Source organism: Phlebotomus papatasi, chromosome 1 (genome assembly GCF_024763615.1).
Source record: "Phlebotomus papatasi isolate M1 chromosome 1, Ppap_2.1, whole genome shotgun sequence".
Lineage (NCBI taxonomy): Eukaryota > Metazoa > Arthropoda > Insecta > Diptera > Psychodidae > Phlebotomus > Phlebotomus papatasi.
Window position 1 is genome coordinate 101184194 of NC_077222.1, and position 24941 is coordinate 101209134.

General features: G+C 32.6%; 1 protein-coding gene and 1 non-coding gene across 4 annotated transcripts in view; both read left to right on the top strand.

The window, feature by feature from the left end:
- The first annotated feature begins 1623 nt into the window (after nt 1-1623).
- LOC129810101 (uncharacterized) overlaps nt 1624-24941 on the top strand; it is a 64361-nt gene continuing 41043 nt past the window's right edge. For all 3 annotated transcript variants that reach the window (XM_055860371.1, XM_055860372.1, XM_055860373.1), the window contains exon 1: nt 1624-2194. In XM_055860371.1, the coding sequence (XP_055716346.1) occupies nt 1972-2194 (223 nt within the window). In that variant the 5' untranslated portion in view covers nt 1624-1971. The remainder of the gene's footprint in view (nt 2195-24941) is intronic.
- On the top strand, nt 21070-21262 carry LOC129800114 (U2 spliceosomal RNA). The gene has a single exon (XR_008751589.1). It is a non-coding gene; the product is annotated as a U2 spliceosomal RNA (small nuclear RNA).

Sequence of the window (24941 nt, forward strand, 5' to 3'; positions counted from 1 at the left end):
TTCAAGATCTTTCAAAAAAAATCCAGATTTAAGCAAATCAGCTAAAAAATAGGCCTTCCAAAGTGGTGTAACTTTGATCTTCGAAAGATCGATATCAAAATGGTTTTCGAACATAGGTGTTCAAGGACGAAATATTCGCCTTGACTACTTCTGAAACATATTCGAAAAGAGAAGGAGGGGTTGAGGGGAAAAATGCTTTCCTAGATCAAGTTGACTTGGGGAAGGGGATCGCCGAAGATTGGAAGTCGATATCTCTTACGGTTTGGCCTCTAACTTCCTAACTTCTAACTTTCTAACTTCTTCTAACTCTTTCGGGAACTTCGAAATTCGAACATGAAGTAATCGATTTTTTGACCTCAATTTTTGAATTAACTGACTGATCAGTTTCTTTTTTTATTGATTAAAATTCCATTGTTTACTAACCTGTTTTGAATTTTTTATTTACGATTTTTATCAAATTTCTGCTGATTCTGCAGATTTTTTCTTGTGAGAATGCCAACATTGTTGATGTATAAAATATGCACTGCATGCATTTTTGATTAGTGTGATAAGGTTTGGCTTGTTTAGTTCATAAAATTAATTGAAGACAGAAACATTTAAACAACGTAATATACAATATCAGTTAAAAAAAATTATGCATTCCATCTGCATTCGTATTTCCGTGACATTGGACAATCTCTTCACCTACGATGTCATTTAAATAAATTGATTAAAATACCCCTGCAATGCAAAACATCAGCGAACGGTGCATTAATTTGGGCTGTTTTGCTGGATCTTTTTTTTTGAGTTCATTGGTCTTTTCGGCATTACAACTTTTTAATTGTGGGTGTTTTATTTTATATTTAAGAAAAAAATTGTCTTTAGGGGGAAGCAGCAGTAAATTATTTCAGAAGGTGAGACATTTTAGCACTTCCTCAAAATTGGCGCCAAATACACATTTCGAATATATTTTCGCCTTAATGGTCTTATAATGATTCATTGAGAATTTCGTGACCTTCATGCTGCGAGGGATTGAGACGTAATTTTTTTGCATATAAAGGTTTTCAAGAGATCGAAGGGGAAAGTTACCAATAAAAAAAGCCACAGGTCGGAATTTGGGTAATTTTCCACCGAGTTCGTCCCTCTTGAAGATTTTTGCATAATTGTGCGAGGGAGATGGATATACTGATATGTTGAAATGGGTGTTGGACGGAAAGTGAGATGGAAGATGGGGAATTATATGGTTCCCCTTGTTGTCGTCTTATCTCGGCGCAATTTTGTCATAGAATATATTGCTACTATTTGATGGTGATAGCAGTATTCATTCGCAACTCGCATGATCAACAGATAAATTGGACTAAAATGTGCTTTATGGGTCAATAAAGTTTTTATTTTTGGGTTATTTGGGTATTGTCCTAATGATTTTTGTAGATTTACTTTTTGTCAGATGATTCTATCTCACTCTGCTTGTTGCTCTCTAGTTGTTTCATTTGATGTTCCGGGAGTTGATGTCTCATCTAGCCAAACATGGACATAGGTATCTCTCTTCCACTTGGTCAGTGGTATACCCAAGTAGCACTATAGCTATCTTGCTCACCATTTTCCCACTCCTTTTATTTCTGCGAGAATTAACACAATCAGCTGTTCTTCTAGAAAAGCTAACTAGTCGTGCTTTGCAGTTCAATAAATAAATATCATAATTTTACTGCGTATCGCGTATTATTGAAAATATTTTTTTTATCACATAACACTGCAAGACTTGTGATTGTCCAAATTTGAGTGTTTGTTTTTTTTTGTGTATTTATTATTTTAAGATTAATCTGTGAGAATACCCTTAAATATTTTTTTTAAAGTGCTTTTTGGGTGGTTGAACACAAAAACTTTGAAAGAAACTCTGTGTATAGTTCAAGGCAAAGACTTTATTTTTTTTTTTGAGTGTTTTTAAAAGGCTTGTGAAGTGCGTATGGTAGTAAGTTCAGTAGCGGCCAAAGTATGAGTCTGAAGAAAACTAGCCGCATGAAAAGCCTATCGCTCAATGATGATTTTCCAATACCGATCTCAACATCACATTTGGGATCTGGAACACTATCGTCAAGGTCAAGGCATTCAGCTTCAAATAAAAGAGCTGAAGAAATAAATAAGATAGCGAGGTATATAGATGACAACGTCATTGGCAAAGGAGTTGCATTTCTTGGTCCATATGGCAGGCGTAAAGGTGAATATGACATTCTTCATAAAGGCCTAATTAAATTGAAATAATGCAAAAAGCCATATAGCAATTTTAAACGGCAATTAAGTACGAAAACCACTAGGGAACCTTGTCTTTTTTTTACTTTCTCATGCTACCAATTCGCACATTCACGAGACACGGACTTTATATAAAAATAACACATCTGTGGGTCTTTTTTTTATGTCTTTACTCTTTCCACTCTCAGTGTGTCTCAATATATGCTAGTGTTTCATTTTGAATCGTGCGAAGACAGAAAAAAATCTTCCCATGTAGATAAATGATTTTGATTAGATACATATACATAAAAGGTCCTACGTAGTAGAGTCCAATTTGGTGAGTGAGCATGACTGACGAACACAATTTGCAAAAGAACGTCATCTGCGCAAAGACAGTAGTGTGGAAAAAATAGTGGTACACCTTTGTTTAGATATACTGTTCCTTTGATCAGTTTATTTTAGTCACAAAGGGAATGTTTAGAGAAGATGTTTATTTCAGAGACTCTTAAACACATTCTTATACTAAAAACATTAATAAAATAGTTACGTCCGGATAAAAATCCAAAATTGATACAAATTATAATTTTTGCGAGGGATGCCATGGGTATGATCACATCACGGAGTAGTGCAATTTCGGCATTTGCTGCATAAACTGCACAGATGTTTGCATCATGCATAGGAATGCTCCACTATCATCAGGTCAACACTGTACTTATAGTCGACTTGATAAAGTTATGCGGGGCAAAATAGAAAAGTTTTCTCATGAAATGGCTAAGTGTTCGACATAGTGTGATATTTAAGCGGTTGACATTTCCTATGAAATTCTCTTACACAAACACGAGACAGGTGATTTGAATAAATGATTCATGATTTTCCCGCAATTTTCTTTGCAACATAACAGCACTATTTGGCTGAAAATGCGTCGATTGCAGCGTCAACAGTGCCCTAAACGTTTCTAATTGAGACACAACTATTCGGTAAATCGTTGAAGGTTTGTGTTAGAGGCACGTAGACATAAACTCTAATACACTGTAAGTTTCCACTCAGGCAAATAATCAACAAGAGATTTTGAAACACCCATACCAAATGCTGATAAGGCACTTTGAAAAAAAAATTTACTTATTACTCCTTGTCTCATTTTCCACTCCCAATCACCTCAGTGTATCACTCTCGTTTTTGGAAACGTGCTTGAGATTTCTAAAGTGCCTCTTTTTTTTCTGCACTTGAAAATATTCAGGGCAAAATTTTTGGTCGCATGCGTGAAGGAATTTGAGACATTCTTAAGTTTTAAAGTCTCCAAGGTCACCTTCGAAGACACCACAATACACAGCCAATAAAAAGATGTTTTATGACAAAACCACAAAATGGGTGGACAATTACTGGAACAGCTTCCCAAAATCATTAATTCTCAATTCATTGAGGAAGACATGGGAAGACACACAATATCCCATTGACTTTTCTTTTTCTCCCCTTCTTTATGACATGACTGCAATTAACCTATTTATTCAAGGTCAATAGAGATCAGGTCAAAATTCGCGGGGGGTACACGGTAAATGAGGCATTTCGTGGGAGAAGAAAGCAATTTTCCGGCCGGTTGTTCGTCACTTTTGACCTTCTGAGTAAAAATATTGAGCTGCCAGAGCTTTTAATACCCAACGCGTAGCTTAATGGGTGATCATAAGAAAACTAACAGAGAATAATATAACAATCCTATGGGGCTTTTTAATGCTTTTCCATCCAAGTTTGTAATAATATCATTTCATTGGTTTCTAAAGGTTTTTAGTGTTGAAAGAGCACGTTTCGAGCACCTACACAAATTTGTTGTTCATGTAAATTTTTTGCAAATTATGTCAGAAGCATGGCCACATTGCGGAGTGATGCAGTTTTTTTGTTAATGCTGTGAAGCTGTCCCAACTGTCCTTACTACAATATTCCCACAAAATAGAGATGTTCTTTCAATGCCTGCAATAACATCCAATTAGATTTATCAGTGTTTGCTTTCGCAAAACACGATTTTATAGTTCAAGTACACAATATGTCTTCAGCCGGCAATATAATTCTTGTTTTGTCGCACTCGATATTTCCGGATTTAATAGTCCGATAATGTTTATCTTGGGTTTAAATATAAGATAACATGTGGGCTATGTACGAAGTTTTTTGCGTATTCAAATATGTGTTATGTATTGGGGGTCTATTCCAAAATTTTGAAGCTTATGTAAGGATTAAAAAAAGGCTATTGGGTGATCAAGTGGTAGAGTATTCGCTGTATGATGCAAGTGTTCCAAGTTCGAATCCCCTTTAGACCATTAAGAACAGGCCTAGTTTCTCTATGAAAAGTTGTGTCGTATTCGTCGCATTTATTAATAAAATGATTAAAAACAGAAGGCATTCAATGCTCTCGTTCAGTAATAACCTTACCGATTTGAGAACTCTCTCTGGTTGAGGTTTTTCTGTACTGATTCGAAGGTATATCAGAGAACTTACCTAAAAACCTGTTGGAAGTTCGAACTTTTAAACCGACGAATAACACAAAAGTGAGCATATGTTCATTAAAAGGACATTTATTTTAATGAAACTTTTAATTCAAACGTTCTACCAACCTAAAATTCGACAAAATTACACAAAAATTCACTTTTTACAGCAAACGTTTACACGGTTTAAACACTATTGTTGAGATCGTTGACGATTGAAGTGTCAAGAATACTGAAATTCGAAATGGTAGAACAATCAGAACAGTATATATGAACTTGCACTTTAGGATTCCTGTAAATTTTCGAATAGGTTTGGCTTTGCTTTGGACTGGTCTTGTTACTTCGAAAAGTTATTACTGAACGGAACCAATGGGTCAAGTGAAAGTGCACTCACTATGCAAGTGTCCCAAATTCGAATTGCATTCAGTTAGCTTCACTGTACTTAATTGGGCGTGGTCTATTTTTCCACTGGTTGTTGTAAGGACTGATGTAATGCAAACTGCTCAACCAATTAGTAGTAAGTAGAAACAAAAATTGAATTACTTAAAGGTAAATTGGGAGCTTTTTAACGAGGGTTGATTGGGGATGTTAATGAAAATCATGTTGATGGTCCCCCGATCGATTTAAAGAAGAATCTCAACATTTATGTATGTTTCACATAAGTTTCAAAAGATATTTTCTCAGAAATCTTTAGGTAATTTGCTCTAAAATAGGTACTTCATATTTTTGGAAAATGACAAAAACCAACAAATGAGGCATTTAGAGTGATCGGAGCGCGATGTCTTAGATGAGCAAAATTGTAGTCCTAAGTGGTGCCTATCGCCTGGTATCAATGATTTTTTTATATTTTGTTTAGTTTATTTTATACAAATTTTTAAAACCTTACTTTAAGACAATTCTTTTGGTAATTCTTAGAGAAACTCCAATTTCACACCCTGAAGGAGTGGTTTTACAAAGTCTTTTGTTATTATCAAAATTGAAGCACAGCTAATGAGCTTTCTAACGGACCCACACTTTTTAAGTTCTGTTCACTAGAACCTGAGATATAACGGATAATGTAAGGCAAAGCTGAAAAAATATAAAAGTATTAATAAAAAAAAAATGTTACGTGTTGGAGCAAAACCAAGATCAGGTTCTTAATCAGGGGACTTGACTCTATCATATGTACCATGTGAGATCTCCGTTAGCAAAACCGTGTTGCATAGTGTTATAAGTTAAGTTCCCTTGAATTCATTTCCTTAACTTCTGTTTACGGTTTTATAAGCCCATGCTAGTAAGTTTTTAAGAAGTTTATCACCGTCCTGGAGCTTAAACGGTAAAAGATATCAAGTTCCGATCTTCAATGACCCCAATAAAAAAAAACAATATCTCCAGTAGGGGAATTCTGTAACAATATGATAATGTCATATGGCAAATTTTCTCTATAAATTCGACATCAGAATAACATTACAGACCATTTAGTTCCGAATGGTCATTGGAAGCAGCTTTATGATGCTTTTAGTAATTGATATGAATCGTTTTTTTGAGTAATTATCCTGAATTTACCACATAAATAAATTTAAATTTGTGATATGACATCGTCATACTAGAAGAGAATTCCATTTCAGGTGCATTTTTTCAACCGATTATAGAGCAATATTGAATTCTTTGGAAAGGCTTATGAATCCCTGAAGAACATGATCTACTTTTAATAGGTTTTAAACCAATAAAATTAATTTTTTACTTGAAATTTATTCGTATTACTCTTGTAATACTTTGGGTGTTCTTTTATGTGATCGTTTTAAACCGGTTAAATTTAATTAAATTTGGTCACCAAACACGGGGTAGCACCGAACACTACGATTTTCTAATTCGGTATTAGACATTAGAGGATGAAATCTGTATGAATTCATAGATATTATAGTCCAGGCTTGAGCTAAAATAGAAGCCGAAGTGAATTTTGTGGTACCTGTTGGAGTTCTTCGAAGTGCCGCGAAAATGCATATAGAGAAAATGAGAGGATTTTTAATGTGAAAATTGCTTAATTCCTTAGAGTTAAGTCATTTTCACAAGAAAATCCTTTTTATTATTTAGTTGAATACAGCTATTTGGGTTAATTGTAAATACTTGTCGATATTACAACAAAAACTTTGGGATGAAATTTTGATCTGGAAGACTCATATTCTTTTGAGCTGTCTCAAAATTCAGTATAAGTTTGAGGAAAATCCTTTTGTACAACATTATTTTGGGTAATAAAGAATGCAAAAGTACGTATTACAAGAAGGGACACGACCTGCTAATAAGGATAAAATAGAGAAGAAAATATTTTATCGCATTTTAGAGATTTTTTGCAACCGCAGCGCCGCCAGACGTTTGTCAAGTGAGTTATTTATGTCTCTATCTCTCTCTCATAGTTGAATTACGCGCGATTTAAGAACTTTCAATTTGAAGTAATATTTGTATTAATTAATTGTACATTGTATTAATTAATTTCTTTGTATTTCTGCAAGATTCAAGTAAAAGGATGTGTAGTGAAGAGCTACCTGTCTTCCGACAAAGATATCAAGAAGACAATTTCTTTTTTATGTGAGTTTTTCTTTCTATTTATGTCTTTTTGGCGCAAAAATATTTATCATGGCACCGTGAATAAGCGGGATTAGTGTTACCCACTCGGCTATCTACAATTTCCATTAGAACTATCAACACAAAATTTCCGATATTACACGACTTTTAACGAGCTCAAGTCTGCTATAGAGATACCTATCCACTGAAGAAATGATCGTCATAGTCCGAGTAGTTCAGAAATAAAAATTATCGTTCGATGCTACCCCATGTTCGATAGTGCCCCAATTTCCCCTATTTAAATACAGCGGACAATACCGGAAATTAACGGATATTGTCGGTTTGGTATATATAATGATTTCTGATCTCTTTCAAGTACATAACTGTCCACTTTGAATTATAAACTGACCAATTTAGTCTTTTAGTAAGTAAAATAGCTACTTTATTAATTATAAATGTATTTTTATTTCTTGAATACTCTTATATCTTCCTCTTCTTCAAAAAAATAAATGTTTTCCTCTGTAATTCATCAATATCATCAGTTACTAGTTTTTGTTCTAATATGGAAATATTCTGGAGTATTTGAGAATTCATCAAACATTTTGGTATTCTTTAATTAAACAATCAAATAGCTCAACAATCACTCTCTTGTCTCAAGTATACCCCACTGGTTTTACGTATTAGCACATTTAACATGCTATTTGCACAGTTTTAAATATTTTGATGCCATTCCAAACAATTTGTGCTTGAGACAATATGTGGAAACGACAATTTTATTTTCCTCTAATACAATCAAATTCAGCCCGATCGAACGTTCTGCCAGGCATAATAAACATTTTCTTCACTGTTTTGGAATGGTGTGTTTCTAAAGAAAATCTTGCAATATTCATTGCCTGGGTGGGATCGCCTGTCCCAGTATGTGTTGAGAGAGGTTTCTATCTTGGGGCAGCCACTGGCCGATGTAAATGAAAACATTTTTGCGATAAGTACCGCTGAAAATGCCTGATTAGACGGTATGTTGTTCCCCACTAGCAATAATTTATCCGTTTCGTGGACAATTTTCATTGAGATAAGACTTCGTCAAAATGACGCATTAGAAATAAATGAAAAAGTCTTTCACGAACAGCAACGTGACTTACATAATTCATATATGGGCTCTTATCATGGGTCCACACGATTGCTATCAGTCTTTTCTTTTTACAAAAGATGTTTACTACTTGTTCAACCCACTCAAAATGGGGGAAGATAGGGGCTTTGTCACAAAAAAAAAGAGACTTTTTATTGCTTGTTTGTCTTCTTCAAATATATGCTCAAGATTCGGGATGATACTGCCTTTTTCCGGTTTGTTGCTGGTGTGTGGAGATTTTGTGATATCGATAAAGATACTCTCTTTAATTATTTGCCAAATTATTAAATAATTTGCTAAAGCTGCAACTGAAGCGAATTAATAGGAGCAATTACACAAAATTGATGCTAATTTGTTCAAGGTTGAGAAAGTAGTTGTGTCTCCACCATGTCTCGCAAGTCACAAGTGTCTGTCGGTGTGTAATTTGAGTTCAATTTGAGTTCAAGTCATTTGAGTGGGGAGCAGAAAAATGTGGGGCTTATCTTGAAGACAACATCTTGCACAACAATTGTGAGCAACCGGGAGGCTGAACTTTGAGCTTTGCTGAGGCAAAGTGGATTGAATTGAGTTTTAAATTTATGAAAAAAGAAACTACTTATTGTATGACTTAAAGATGATGTCGTCAAGTATAAACACAAATGATACTATCCTAAATATTCGAATATTTCCCCCAGTTTTTAGAAAATGTTTTTCAATGTTTTCAATATTTGTTTTCTGTTGATCTCAATGGACCTTTTTACATAACTTATAGCTTGAATAACTTGAAACAAGCTTTTACAAAAAATATCTCTAATAATCTGGTAATCTAGAAGTATGATGAAACTGAAATTAATGAGTTGATAAGGTTGTTTTTGAATAATTCCAAGTTTACGTCTGGCGTTGTACAAAAAAACATGAATTTTCTATCTCTCACCATTTGGTCCCAAGGTATCTCGAGCAGGGGCCATCGAGCAGGGGGTGAAAGTTACAGTTCTTTGACGGGAGGATCCCTGATTCGATTTTGGCAATTGTGAATTGAAGTTTCGCCCGGTGCAAAGAATTGAATGTTTTATTTTGGTGTACAAAAAGCATCCTTATTGGGGGTCCTATAATGTCCAACGCACAATAACTTTTGATAGTAAACATGTTTTCAAATTTGCCTATTAGACTGAGCGAGATGACTAGATCTCCGTTTCATTCACTCTCACAGAAAGTCAAAAACATGTTTACAAAACAAATATTATTGTGCGCTGGTCATAATGGCTAACGCACAATAACTTTTGTTTGTAAACATGTTTTCAAAATTTCCTATGAGAGAGAGCGAGATGACTAGATATCTGTTTCATTCACTTATATACAAACAAAACTTGTTGTGCGTTGGGCATTAGTCTTATGCACAACGCACAATAAATTTTGTTTTGCAAATATGTTTTCAAAATTCCCCATGAGAATGATCGAGATGACTAGATTTAGATCTCACTCACTGTCATTGAAACGTCAAAAACATATTTACAAAACAAAATGTATTGTGCATAAATACCCAACGCACAATAACTTTAGTTTCTAAACATGTTTTTACATTTCAATGAGAGTGAGTGAGATCTAAATCTAGTCATTTCGATCATTCTCATGGGGAATTTTGAAAACATATTTGCAAAACAAAATTTATTGTGCGTTGTGCATAAGACTAATGCCCAACGCACAACAAGTTTTGTTTGTATATAAGTTTTCAAAATTTCCTATAAGAGAAAACGAGATAACTAGATCTCTGTTTCATTCACTCTCATTGAAATGTCAAATACATGTTTACAAAATAAAAATTATTGTGCGTTGGGCATAAGGAAATATTGTAAATACGATTAATAATATTAAACAGTATACAAAACAATTCATATAAGGGAAATATTTCATATTTTTTTGAAAATATGAGCCTCAAAATACTATATTTGGTATTTTTGTATATGCTAATCGGTACTTTAGTGGTCCATTTAATTACACCTGTGCATTTGAATTTTACATTTTTATAATAACTTAATAAAAAATAGGTGTAATTACAACTATGTACCCCGTACCTCGGATCGTCACGAATTTAACCAGGTGACTCACGGAAATTGGTTTTAAAAATTAAATCTGAGCTAATACATTGCATTCTTGTGAGAGTTAAATGGTAAAAAGTAGCCAATAATTTTTAAAAATTCATTTGAATTGGTGCAACATTATGGTAATAACCGGACGATCCGAGGAACACTGCCTATCGCTGGTGTTCTTCCCTTATAAACTTTAAAGTTAATTATTCGTAAATTTGTTGAAATTGCTTAAAGGTAGTTAAATCTCAATTTCTCTCTGCAAATAGCTTTTAAAAAATAGCCTTTTGCTCTATTAAAATATTGTACAAGAAAGGAACTTTTACCTTGATGAAATGTTGCCGAATAAGCATAATTTCCCTTTCAAAGATTGATCAATTGGGATACCAATTCTATGGCAAAATAATCAACTTCATCACAAAAATTTGCTAAACATGAAATTATGAAACTTTTGATAAACAGATTTTGAAAACTTTATCAGATATTGGATATCATGAACTTTAGAATCATTCCAAAAAGATTCTTTAACTTATTTATTGGAAACAAATTGTTTTTAGGTGTAAAAATACTTTTTAGATGTTAAATAAAGTTGTTTTGAATTTTTTATAACAATATTTAAAAAATGGAATACTTTAATAGAATGGATATAATGTTTAAAATATTAATACTTGATATGATTCCATAATAAATTTCTGATATCTTTAAACATTTCACCACTTAGTCTAAATGGTTTCCAGACAAAATATTTTTACAAAAGTACCAAGTATTCTAATCTAGGTTAAAATAAAATCTTTTGCAAATAGATACATATGTTCTACTTTACTTTATCTTGTATTTGTTTTAGTTTTAGTCTACTTTCAAATACTTAGGAGAAGTCTGGAAAATAATTGATTGTCGTAAAAATATAATAGGGGAAGTGCTTATAATTTTGGACAGTCTGCATATAAGCATCGATATCCTAAGTTTGAAGTGCCATATTTTCAATACTAATTGACTTTTCTTGTTACTCTCTTTTCAGAAGGATTGTTTAGAAACTTGGCAAGCTATTTATCATCTCATTTTTACTAAAATTAGTTTTAATACGTTTAAAAATGAATTGATATGTAGAGGTGAATTTGACTCTTATTTTGGACAACTTGATTATTAATTTTTACAACTTGTCTGTAAATTTGGACAGATAATCCGCCTCAACAGGATGCCCATTGTTCTTCATTTTATGAACCAATCTTACCAAGTCCTCTTCCTGGTCATGTAAGGGAAACGTGGAATGTCACAAGACGCCCAGAAACTTTCCATATCATTCATTAAAGTGAGTTGACTACGGTACTCCAAGTACGTGCGGATTCGCTCATTCCCTGACCTTTCCGGGAGCCTTTCAAGGCATTTCTCACTGCATCTCTTTCGTAGAGATGATGCTCCTTCATTTCTCCAGGCATTTGTCCAACCTAGTCATCACAAAAGTTAAAACTTCACGAAATTTCGTGAGAAAAACACCTGTCCAAAATAAGAATCATCACCTCACTGGTGAATGTCTTAAAAAATTTCCCATTTTTCACGCGAAAAATATAATTCACAAGGCAAATCTCACTTCAGGTCAAATGTACAAATCATCAGTAACGTGAATCAACACAATACTCAATGAATATTCAATAATATCACTCAAAAACAGCGAACAAACTTTGTTAGTACTTCACCAAAACTAAATAAGACTGAAGTAAGCCACGAAGTTCTGTCATATTTCTCGTAAGCAATTGCTCACACTGAATTTTCAACAAAGCAATTTCAACTCAAATCATATTCAAATTTTAACGTATTTAGTGTTAAAATATTCCAAAAAGAACAAATATTTAAATAGAATTCATTATTCATCAAATATTGGAATAAAAATCCATCATTTTAATCAATTTATTTTTAGTGTCCAATGTTATACTCAAAGTGTCCAAAATAAGAAACTGGACAAAATTAGAAGCATTTCCCCTATAACAAAATAAAAGACGAATACTTGAAGTGGTTCACTTGATAAATTAAACCAGCAGGATGATTTGAAATTCACGATTTACAAAAAGGGGCAATTACTTTTGGTCAGTAAATGCCCTTTAGACCAGAGGTGTGCAAGAAACCGTAGAAACCGAATTAACGTCAAATGAAACATGTACGTCAATGGTCAAAACGCTACTATAACAAACTTATTTTGACGTTAATTCGGTTTCAACGGTTTCTTGCACACCTCTGCTTTAGACACTAGAAAATTTTGTTTATATTTATCGTTATTCGAAAAAAAAACAATTAACAAGATAAAACCGTAAACAATTGTCTTCATTATGCCAAATATTTCTGGTAACTTACGCTGTAAAATACACAGAAATTAATGTGTCACAAATCAAATTGTTCAGTAAATAATTCAAAAAGACCAGTAAGAATTTAATTTTGCTTAGTAAAATATTTTATTTTGGTTAATAAATAGGGGAATGTAGGCATGATTCGCATAGAGTCAACCTTCAAACAATGCGTTTTTTCACTTTCTTTGCAAAGAACTGACCTACCATTTCTCATATCGTTTCATAAACTTATTAATGATCTATCTTATGGCTAAGAAATGACGAACTAGCTCTTTGCAAACAGAGAGAAAGTTTGCGTTTTTTGAGTGTTCTCTCTGTGCGAACCATGCCAACATTTCCCTAAAGCGTCTCGGCTTTGAAGAACGCTCAAACTCGTAACTTAGATGCTATACCTCAAAAGAATTCGAATAATTTATTTGGTTAAAGGGTGATAATAATCCTTTAACCAACGCCCTCTACCCAATTCCAGAGTACAGGATCGCCGGGTCCTGTGCTTTGGGTAAACGGGCATAAAGTCTTTGGGGTTAATGACAATGAAGTAGGAGCGTGTGGTGTATAAGATCTTGAGAGTCTCACTGCCCTGATCGCTATTCTGTCGGGTGATCTATCCTTTGGGTGTGGTTGATAACAATTTCTTGCGCACCCTAGAGAAAAATCCGAAAGATGGTGAACGGGAGGTCATCACGGGCCTAATACAAAGTGCATGATACTTTGTATTAGGTTTTCCGGTTCACAACTGATTTATTGAACAGATTGTATCACACAAAATATTACCCAAACAGATTAGGAGTAGGATACAATTGATTTTTTGACAAAAATATTGGTTCAGGCTTGTCAGGAATTAGAAGACCTTTCCAACGCGTCGAAACGTGATACCATTCGGTTGAGAAATGCGTTTTCTGGAGCCTTTTTAGACCTAGACTTTGAAAAACCGATATTAGAAATGATTCAACGGTATTTTCAGAATGTCCGTCTGGGTAATCTCTAAAATATATCCAAAAATGAAAAAGTCGCATTACGAGTTTTTGAGTAATTCATGCTGAAGACATTTGGACAGACAGATGGACAAACAGCGTGACACAAAAACTCGAAACTTCATATTTCCAATATTCCACTAAAATATCACTCCATTTAATGTTTAGAAATAAATTATTTTTTTTAACAAACCTTTTGAAACTTATACAAAACATCCCTCCAGAAGTTTTTTATATAATAATTATCCATTATTCATTATTAACTTTGGCTATATAAAAACAATTGCCCAAGTCCAGTGATTCGGGATTTTTCGCCGTTTTGCACGGTGAGGTCAGTTGTGAAGTCGGCGGCAGCCGCAGACGTATTTAAAGAACATAAAATCTATCTATCTGTATTAACCACAGGTTTTGTGACCTTTAAATTGTTAAAATAAAGACTTGTCTGCATATTTAACGATACGGTCTCTATAAAAATGAAATGTGTGCTCAAGGGCTATATGTCAGTGTGATAGTATTCGATGATTAATTATATCGTATTTTTCTTTGTTCGCCGTTTCTTTTTGCATATTAGGAGAACGTCATTTTCAGAAATGCACATAGTTACGACATTTGCGTGTAACAGTTTACCCAAACATAATCATTTGCAGATTATGTGACTCGCATTTATGGGTGACACATTTCATTTATTCATTCTTATCATGTGCGGTGTTCTGTTTCTCTTGCCCCAGCACAAGAAAAAAAATTATATGTATCATGATTTTTGCTGCATGGTGGTGAGAAATGCAATGCTAATTGTGAAAAATGACGGTGACGACGTCGAGTGACTTTTCTAAACATGAAGTATTGTTTCGAAGAGGAAAATTACTGAGTTTGATATTTAAGTGCGAACCGTATATGTATGTATGGCAATTAAATTGCACTCTCTGTGTAAAACTATTATGGGTCTCGGGTGTATTGCAGAGTATGTTTCCACTTGATCATGCGCAATACTCGGCGATCTGTTGAGTAGCTGGTTGCACTAATTGAAATTTGTCATAATATTCATATACTCTTTGGCACATATAGCAAAATTATCATTTTATAGTCCACGTGTTCATACTTTTCCTCACTTTATGATTTTTCATTCACATCCCTCTCCTTGTGACCAGTTATTTTAAATTTGGCACGTCCGAAAATAATGTACCATCTGAAAGCTCTTCTATCTTCCTCGGCTGTCGAAATTCCATTATGACGGACCATTGCTTTTTCACAAACCAAAAGGAAAAAAATATATTAAAAAAAATATATCTCGCGTACTGCCAAAAAAAAGAACACGCAGAAAAGATCACAATATTTCAAATCGCCTCGATATAACCCATTTGAACTTTTCTTGTCGCAAATACGAAGCGAAATAGCAGACTTATCGACGACTCACGTACAGTGTTTACCAATAAAGTGGTCTTTAGGGTCAGGAACATGAATAAGAGAATACTCGACAAGTAATATATATAATTGGAAAATGATTTCAGAATGCGTCGAGAGATCAGTTCTCTCACAATGATGAACTTGTCATGAAAATGTGGAGCAATGAAAGAGAGACATCTCGGACAATTATTCTACTAAAATGCAATATTCTCATTACAACAGACACGACTAAACCATCTTTCAGCAATAGACAAGGATTTATGATCTGAGATGATCTTGTTTTAAATTCGCAAAAGTGTCTTTTGTTGCATTTCACTGCGTATTTTTGAGGCTATTGGGAGACAAAATCAGTGAAATGCTGCAGTTGCGGTATCGCTAAATTCATTTTATTTAACATTTGCAGAATGTCTGCTGTTTAGAGTTTGATATCATTAACCGCTAAATACCAGTTGCTGGTGTACCAGATAATGGCATTAGGAATTTGCAAATGATCTGTTTTTTCTAATGGGTAATTCATGATTCATACGGAATTGATTTAGTCGATTTAACCCTCAGTTGCCTAAAATAGATCATACATTAGCCGTAAGCATACGGTTCTTACGGTCTTAATGAATAAAAAATATTACTATGTTACTGTTGCTAGCAATAACTTAAACAAACTTAGGTGTTTTTAAAAATCATTAGAATTTAGATATAATTTATATATAATATATAAAAAAAAGTTCTATAATACTTTTGTATAAATCAGTGTTTATACTAAATTCAGTGAAAATAGCGCATAGGGGAATGTTGGCATGGTTCGCACAGAGTGAACCTTTAAACAACACAAATTTACTCTTTGTAAAGAGCTAGTTCGTCATTTCTTAGCCATTATATAGAATAGATCATTATTAAGCTCATGAAACGAGATGAGAAATGGTGGGTCAGCTCTTTGCAAACAAAGAGAAAAATCGCATCGTTTGAAGGTTCACTCTGTGCGAACCATGCCTACATTCCCCTATTGAACTAACTTTGAGTTATACTTTAAGAAACTAAAGTTTTTTTTTTAATTAACAAGAAAATATTGTTAAAAAAAGCTCTTTTAGGAGAAACTGGGGCAGTAGTAAACATGGGGTAGTTGCAAACACTGATTTTTATGTCTACACTACTTGTACTTATATCGAACAATTTTTTAGTGGACAAGGATACCTGTAGTATCTACAAATTTTTATAGATCTCGTCTATTTTTTTTGGGAAGAAAGAAAAATCGCAATATTCGAAAGCTAGCATGTTCGGTAACTGACTTGACTACTTTCCCCTATACAGTTGTTGTTTTAGAAATTGTTTATAAGAATTTGTATAAACATTTATGTTCTTTGCGTCATTTGCCCTTCACTTCTCAGCTAATAAAAGTTGAAATATTTGAGTTAAGTATGACAAATTAAAGATATCATATTCCAAAATGAAAACTAAAGATAAATTGATATTTGGAAAGAAAATCCTACAAGTTTTTGTGCAGACATTTTCATCTGAAAATTTGTTCCGTTTTTCAAGAAACAATTGTTTTTGCTTACCATCGTGAAAATATTTTAAAGTGATAAAATGTTACTAATTTGTTTAATCTTGATGTTGATGTTTATGACTGTCCAATTAAAAAAAAAACTACAATGATTTTAAATACAATTTTCTCTTAATATGGAATTGTTCACAAGAAAATTTCTATGCAAAATTAAGTATGATTTTTTTTTCATAATTTGAATGAGCTCTAATGTTGCAACATCTTATTATGTTTCTACCTGCAGATAGATTTAAGATAATTATTAATTCAGCTAACAGACCTTCACAACTTTTATCTTTCAGACTACTCTAATGCAAATATTTTAATTAATAATATCATTAAATACAATAAGGGAAAAGCACCCCGGATCGGAATGTTAAGAGACATGTTCGATATTTAGTTGAAAATATAAGCCTCAAAATTATTTGGTATTTTTGTCTATGCTAATCGGTACCTTAGTGATCCATTTATCTTTATCTGTGCGTTTGAACTTTAAAATTTTACAATAAATTAATAAAAAATAGAAGTAATTCCCAATGTGTACTCTGTACCTCGAATCGTCACGAATTTAATCAGGCGTCTCACGGAAAATTGGTTTTATAAAATAAATCTACACTAATGCACTGTATTCTTGTGAGAATTAAATGGTAAAAAGTAGCTAATAATTTTTAAAAGTTCATTTTAATTGGTGCAATAATATGACAATAACTTGACGATCCGAGGAATACTGCCGATCGCTGGTGCTCTTCCCTTACGTATTTTTCAAACTTATCTTACAATTTTCTGTATTTAAATGGTTGAAAGATCCTTCGAACTAACTTCAAAATTAAGGAAAATATAAAGGTGTTTCAAATTTTCACTTTCACTTTCATTACAATGAATTAGCAATATTTTAGCTTAAAGATTTGAAGCAATTTTACAATTTAAATTTAAAGGTTTTATCTAAGAAAAAAATCAGGCTCTAAAGGTCGATTAAAAGATTAAACGAACAAAGACCTTTTCAAAATTGAGGGATATTTTTCAAAATTAAAAGAAAAGTTTGATCGAAATGATGGTAATTTATTTAAAATTGCAAACGACATCATACTACATTAAAAGCAATCCATTCACTTTAAATATTTGCCTAGAAATATTTAAGTAAATATGAAAATATTTATTACACTGAGAAAAAAAGAGGGTGCGATTAACTTTTTTTCCTCATAACTTTAACAGTTTTTAGGTGTAAAAATATATCAACATTTTTTAATGTTAATTTTACACCTTTTTAAGGGTTAAAATTAACATGAAAGGGATAACTTTAACCCCCAATACACCTAAAAAGGTTAATATTTACACCGATTTTGGATCAATACTGCAGGGTAAAATTAACATTTCCGGAATGTCATTTTAACTTTTTCGGATTTCTCTCAGTCTATGTATAAAATTTTTACTCTTCTTATATTTTTATGTTTTGTAGATATATTTGTTAACTATAGATTTTTAAAATTATTTCAAGGTTTTTAGAATAATGAATTATTCATACTTGAGTAAAATAATTTACTTTGTAACACTTTTTTTAGTCTTTGCTCGATATTCAGTTGGTTAGAATAGGGGAAACTGGGGCAGCAGTATACATCGGATAGTTGGAAAGACTAATTTTGCTCATTTTTAAGCCTATTCTATTTGGACTTAAGTCGACTATATCTTCAATGGACAATGAGCCCTGTAGAGAAATTCTGTAGCAGTAGGGGAAACTGGAAAACTAATCTAATTAAAAAAACAATGCAGCCTTTACAACTACCCCATATTTACTACTGTCCCAGTTTCTCCTACTAAGCTCTAGCCCATCCCGGTGTGTGTTGGATCAGTGACAGTAAATATTTACATCGACTGAAGTACTACTTTTATGCCGAAACACGTTTTCGTACCAGCCTCTATTGCTTAGGCGGTTCACTTTTTCCTAATATGCACCATTACTGAGCATTCATTTACTGGACAAATTCAAAGTCGATATGGTATGAGAAATCTTTTTCTGCTGCTACTCAGCTTTGCTACTCATCTAAATTCCGAGTCAAGTAAAAAAATAATTTCCGAAAAAATTATTCAAAAATCAGTACTTTACCGATTCATTGCCGATAAAGACCAATGCCAGCCGGGTTCAAAATTTCAATACATTTGCAAAAATCCAGATTTAATCAAATCGGTTGAAAAATGGGCCCTGCAAAGTGGTTAGTCTTTGACCTTCAATAATTGAAAATGGCGAATTTGCCGGTCATAGGGGTCATAGGTATGTTTGAACGAAATGTTCGCCTGGACTACCTCTAAAATACATCCGAAAATGATTGAAAAAGCATTGGACAATTTTGAGAAAAACCGCAAAAATATGGTTTTGGAGGGAATAGAGGAGAATAAGGGAAAAAGAAAAAAACGTCTGGAGATATTGTTTTTTTATTGGGGGTCATCGAAATCCGTAAGTCGATATCTTTTACAATTTAGGTTCCAGGACGGTCACAAGTTAAAAAAGGACGGTTATATAACTGCTCTCTCATTGTGTTCGAGCAGTAAAATGAAGTTTTTGTCCAATAATTTTCCAAATTTTTTCCTTACAAAAATTTTGAGAATTTTTAAACATTGGTAATTATGCTACTCGGCTTATAGCTGACCAGAAATAGACCATGTATTTTTCTTGAATTGTAAATCCTTCTTATTTTATGATCGCGTGGAGAAAAGAGTCGTTTAATAATTATAAGTATCAGATGAATCATCTTATTATGAGCCACATTAAAGGTTTTAAATACGTATTTTCTCCTCTTTTTATGAGAAGTTAAATGAGGTTTAGCATCAATTGTAAAACAAGAACATACTTTTATGACGCACGGTTGCAATTGGCTTGGTTTTGTACAAGAGACTTTTATATTTTCTATTTCTATTCAAATGTTATGTCGTTTGATTTATATCACTAAATTATTTATATCAATTTCCGAATCAATGTGCAAGCATTGGTCATTTGTTTAAAATCACAAAATAGAGAGCGTCATTAAAGATTTTTAGTATAGGACTATCAATCCAAAACCGTTGAAAAAAAGACTTGCGTCACTCTCAGTCTTTTACATCGAACATTTTTATATTATGTAATCTAATCCTTATTGTATTTAAATTCTTTCCTGAGTATATAGCTGAAAAAAAAGTGTCCAACCTGTTTTTTAAAGTGAAAATAGCAAAGTCTGGTTTTTACGTTATTTACATCTTAAGCGTGTTTTGTGGCTCCCGAAAGGTGGGCTTATAAATATTTTTATATACTGTGTTTTGAAAACAAGATATACTTTTTCCTGCCAAATCATTATGTAGATTTATCTAAATTATAATATTTGTGATATATTTTTTTTCAGTTACCCAAATCTCTATCATTTTACACGGCACAAGTTGTACATTTCACTCAGCATCGCGTGCGTGTTTCCACGCAAAGCTAAAACGATCCATAGAACCTACTTTTGATCTCTGCCAAAATGTCTTGTCATTTTTTTTTAAGAGAGTTCAATTATGTTTTTTTTCAAATTCATCCAAAGTCTGTTGTATTGTTTTCAAGCAGGAGAAGCTTTCAGAAACCATTTATAATGTGTGAGTTGAGTTAAAAATAATCACCACATGAACATATTAGTTTAGCACAGAAAGCATTATTAAAGATTTTATTTTTGAAATGTGTTCTCTATTTTTTTTTTTTTTGAAACTAAGAACTATTTTGACAAAACAAGAAACAGGAAAATCAGCGATTTTTTTCCTGATGTCGTAGAACGTAGTATTAATAAAGTGTTGTCACTGTGCGCTATTTTGGTGATGAGTCAATGAACCTGACAAATTTTGATTTTAACCATTATTTTTGCCGAAGACACTTCCCGAATGCTGCAATATTGCAAAGTAATACCTCCAATAAAATTTTTGGTGTTTTATAACTCCAATGACTCAGTTGGTTTTATTTCTTGTTTACTAAAAACAATTGTCTATTTTTAAGACACAATCTCATTTTTTCGAGTTATCTCACCAAGTATTAAATAATCCTTTACACTTTTTTTCTCTCTTCTCGGTTGGTGTAAATCTTTCTTATGTATTCTGGCTTTTCTATGAATATATTTCCTTTTAATTTGAAGACGGTTGAATATGATTTTAGGATTTTGTATTTGATTAATAGTCAAAGTTTTATGACGATATAAATTAGACAAGTAACATAGACTGAAGGCATTTCCCGTTTCTAATTTAATTAGAATAATTCTACGTTGCATTATACACTATAAATAGGTTTAAAATAAGTAGAGGAAAGTGCGATACCTTCGGACGATTCAAGTTTCGAACAGCTCAATTTTTTCTCTAAGTTTTTAACGGATTTGGTCTATGACTCTTTTCAGGAAATTTGAAGGATTGAACTAGCTATAAAAATAGCTTCTCGGCCTAATGGCTAAGATCAAAGTGTAGTATCTGTTCTTATTAGTTTAACACCTAATAGTTTCCTCATAGAGGGACAATGCTGTTAAATTGATTTTTGGAAGCCGGCGAAGTGCTAGGGGCTTGCTCCACCTTTGCCACGGGATGGCCTGGTATTGCAGTACCGCCAGAAATATGATACTTTAATGGGGATAATTAGGAACATAGAAAAGAAATTGTTGTCCGAAGCTTGAGTCGTCCGAACACTTAGAAAAAAAAGAAGGTGCGATTAACATTTTTTCCTCGTAACTTTAACACTTTTGAGGTGTAAAAATATATCAACATTTTTTAATGTTAATTTTACACGTTATTTAGGCTAAAATTAACATGTAAAAGGGTACTTTTAACCCCCAATATACCTAAAAAGGGTAATATTTACACCGATTTTGGATCAATACTGTAGGGTAAAATTAACATTTCAGGAATGTCATTTTAACTTTTTCGGATTTCTCTCAGTGAAGGGTCCGAAGTCCGAAGGTATCCCGCTTTCCCCTATAACTTAGTTAAGTTATTTTTGTAAATTAAATTTTTAAATAAGATCATGCTAGTTAGGGGGAAGTGGGACACCTTTGAAAATGGGCTTTTTTCATATTTGTAAATTGAATTGAGCCTTATCATAATGTAATAAGGCTTCATAATTGGTTCGTGGAACTGAATTATATCATGAAAAGGCCCAGTTTAATTTAAAAATAAGAGAAAAAAGCCCAATTTTAAAGCTACCTCAATTCAAATGTCAATCAAAATTAATAAAAAATAGTTAATAGTATTACGTAAAGTTTTTTGAATAGAATTTTGCCTTGGGAAATTGGAAAAAAATGAAATATTCATAGACTTTGGTATTCAAATGTAAGCTACTTTCCCCTATGTTTTGCTTTAATTCTTTAATTTTGTAAGATCAAAAATCGTTAAGCAAAGAATTAAAAAAATATTAATTGATCTTTGAGGCCGTAAATTTGATTAATTTGTTATACAATATAATTTTTGGTAGGGGAAAGTGCTCTGCTTTCGAACGTTCATGCCTTCGAATAATGTGATTTTTTTTTATTTTTCGTAAGAGATTTACACTAAATTATTACGGAATTATCAACAATGGTTGATAAGCCAACTAATATTTAATAGAAATGTGTAAGTCTCTTAGGAAAACTAAAAGAAAATTCACATTATTCAAAGACATAAACGTTCCAACGGAGAGTACTTTCCGCTATTTGGATGATTTTTTTAAGGGGGGAGCCTGGATTACAAAGTCAAAAATTTGATTTTTTTTATACCCAAAGTCGATATACAAACTGTCTAAAAATAATACCAACAAAATTTCAAAAGGCACTAGATGAATATAATATAAGAAAATTTAAGAAATAATTAAAACAAAAACATGACAAACGGTGACCAAAAAAAAACTGTACGATTAAATTCTCGTACAGTTTTTTTTTTCTCAACTTTTATCGCATTTTCATTTTATTTCTTCAATTTTATTATATTATTTTCATCTAATGCCTCAGAGTATATGATAAGGTAACACAGTAATTGAGAATTTGCGTAAGAATTGGAATGAAAATGCGTAAACTAACGAAACACGATGAGGCTTTGACGGAGACTGTGAGCATTTACTATCAATGTGATTCTGCCCTAATAGGATGTTAGCAATTGGACGGAAGTATTGCAAAAAAATTTATGGACGAATTGAAATGAATTTAGGTTTATTCTCTTCAGAAATTAATTAATTTCTTTGATTTTACCCTAAATGTTATTTAAAAAATTATATTTCTTACAGCATATTAAAGTTAATAGGTCGCGGTCAAAATCCTACAAACAAAAATCTTGAAAGCCATAATCTTGAACGCCAAAATCATGAAAACCAAAATCTGGAATAGGTCAAAATCTAAAAAAAACCACAGTCTCGAATGGTCCAAAATCTTGAGAAGCTAAAATCACGAAAACCCAAAATCCGAAATGGACCAGAAACCCTAATGGATCAGAATTAAAAAAAAAAACCAAAATCCCGAATGCGTCTATTTTCAGAACGCCAAGATCTTCAATACCAAAATCCCGAAAGGGTCAAAATTCCAAATATTTAAAAGTATTCTAGGTACTCCCACGATTGCGCAAATTACCTTCCTTTCGTGGTCCATTCGGGATTTTGGCTTTACGAGATTTCGATCCACTAGGATTTTAACTTATTCGAGACTTTGGATTTTCGAAATTTCGGCATTCGGGATTTTCGTTTATGGATTTCATCCGGTACCGAAAGACAATATGTAACCCCAAAATATCAATTAAAAAACTAAAAACTCCGGTTTGACGATTTCCCCTCTTTTTTTTCTTAATTTAACTATGAAATAAATGTATGAAAATTGAAAACTTTTATAAAAATATTTTTTAATATTCATTCATTCATTCATTCATTTTCAACCGCTTATCCCTATTGGGGTCGCGGGCCCATGACATCCAATCTAGCAGCCCACGCCTGTCGGTCCTCCGCCACTTCAGGAAGATGTTCGAGTTCGATCCCAAGGCGTTCCAAGGCAAGATTCTGAATTTGATTCAGCCACCTTGTCCTAGGTCTGCCTCGAGGCCGACTACTATTTTTTTAATATTATGCAAAAATTAATGCACAGTTGACATACCCGCCAATTAAGGAGTGCTATGTCGAAGCCGTAAAAGCCCTAGAGTGAACTGGTAATATGTCCACCATATATAATAAAAAATCTTTAAGCTTAATTATTTCTTTGCCTTCTAAAAATAATTAAGAAAACAGATAACTTTTCACCTATTTTTTCAGACTCTCCCCTTAAATTGTTAATATTCATAGCCTTACATGATGTTATTTAAGAGAGTAGCCTTAAAAAGACAAACATGTTTTTATGTTTTTTTTTTTAATTTAAACTTTCAGCTACAATCACTTCATTGAGTTAAGGACTAGTGATACCTTCATGTATTTCAATCTCGCGTTTAATTTTTTTTTTGTTTTTAAAGGTTTAACCCTTTAAGGACGATTGGAACACCGGTGTCCCATAAAGAAAATATTTTTTCCAGACTACCTAAAGTTATTTTTTCTTATGTCTGTACATAATTGTAAAGTAGAAGGTTGAAGGAATCTAGAATATTTTTTGCAAGTCTCTAGCTCTTTGCTAATTAGTAAATATTTAAGCTCAAAAATGGCGAATTTTTAAATTCTCAAATTTATAATAGATTTTATTTATTTTTTATAATTCAATTTTTTTTTAAACAAAACTCTTTTGGCAATAAAAACTACAATACTCAAACGTAATATTTTTCATTAAAGCGAAAAATATTATTCATTGTTATTGTCAGAAAAATTATTTAAAATTTTGGGCTATTTTTGTCCCTATCGTCCATAGAAGCACAAAACACACCGAATCAGACTCTGTTGGACTATCCAAGGTTAGATGTAAGACTAATCATTGATTATATTTCTCAGTTTAATTTTCATTGTTGATTTTCAGTCCGTAAAAAGTGTCTCGTCGTTGAAGGGTTAAGGACAAGAGGGATAAAAATCACTTTTTCCGACTTCTTAAAGATTGTTTTGGAACATCGGTTTTCCAATTGTTCTTAAAGGGTTAAAATAAACTTACGCCTAGCTTTAAAATTAATGATCGCTACCAGAAAATGCGAATCAGCTTTTAAGGCCAATTTGACGATTTAAAGCTTAGCAGACTTAGTTTGTGACCCATAAACTACATATCCAGGTTCAGAAATCTCTTTTAAGTAATTGGAGAATACTGTAGTTCTATGTCAATATGTTCTTACTAGAAATGTGATGTTCTGGTATTTCTTTTGTTATTTGCAGAATCATCTAATTATTATT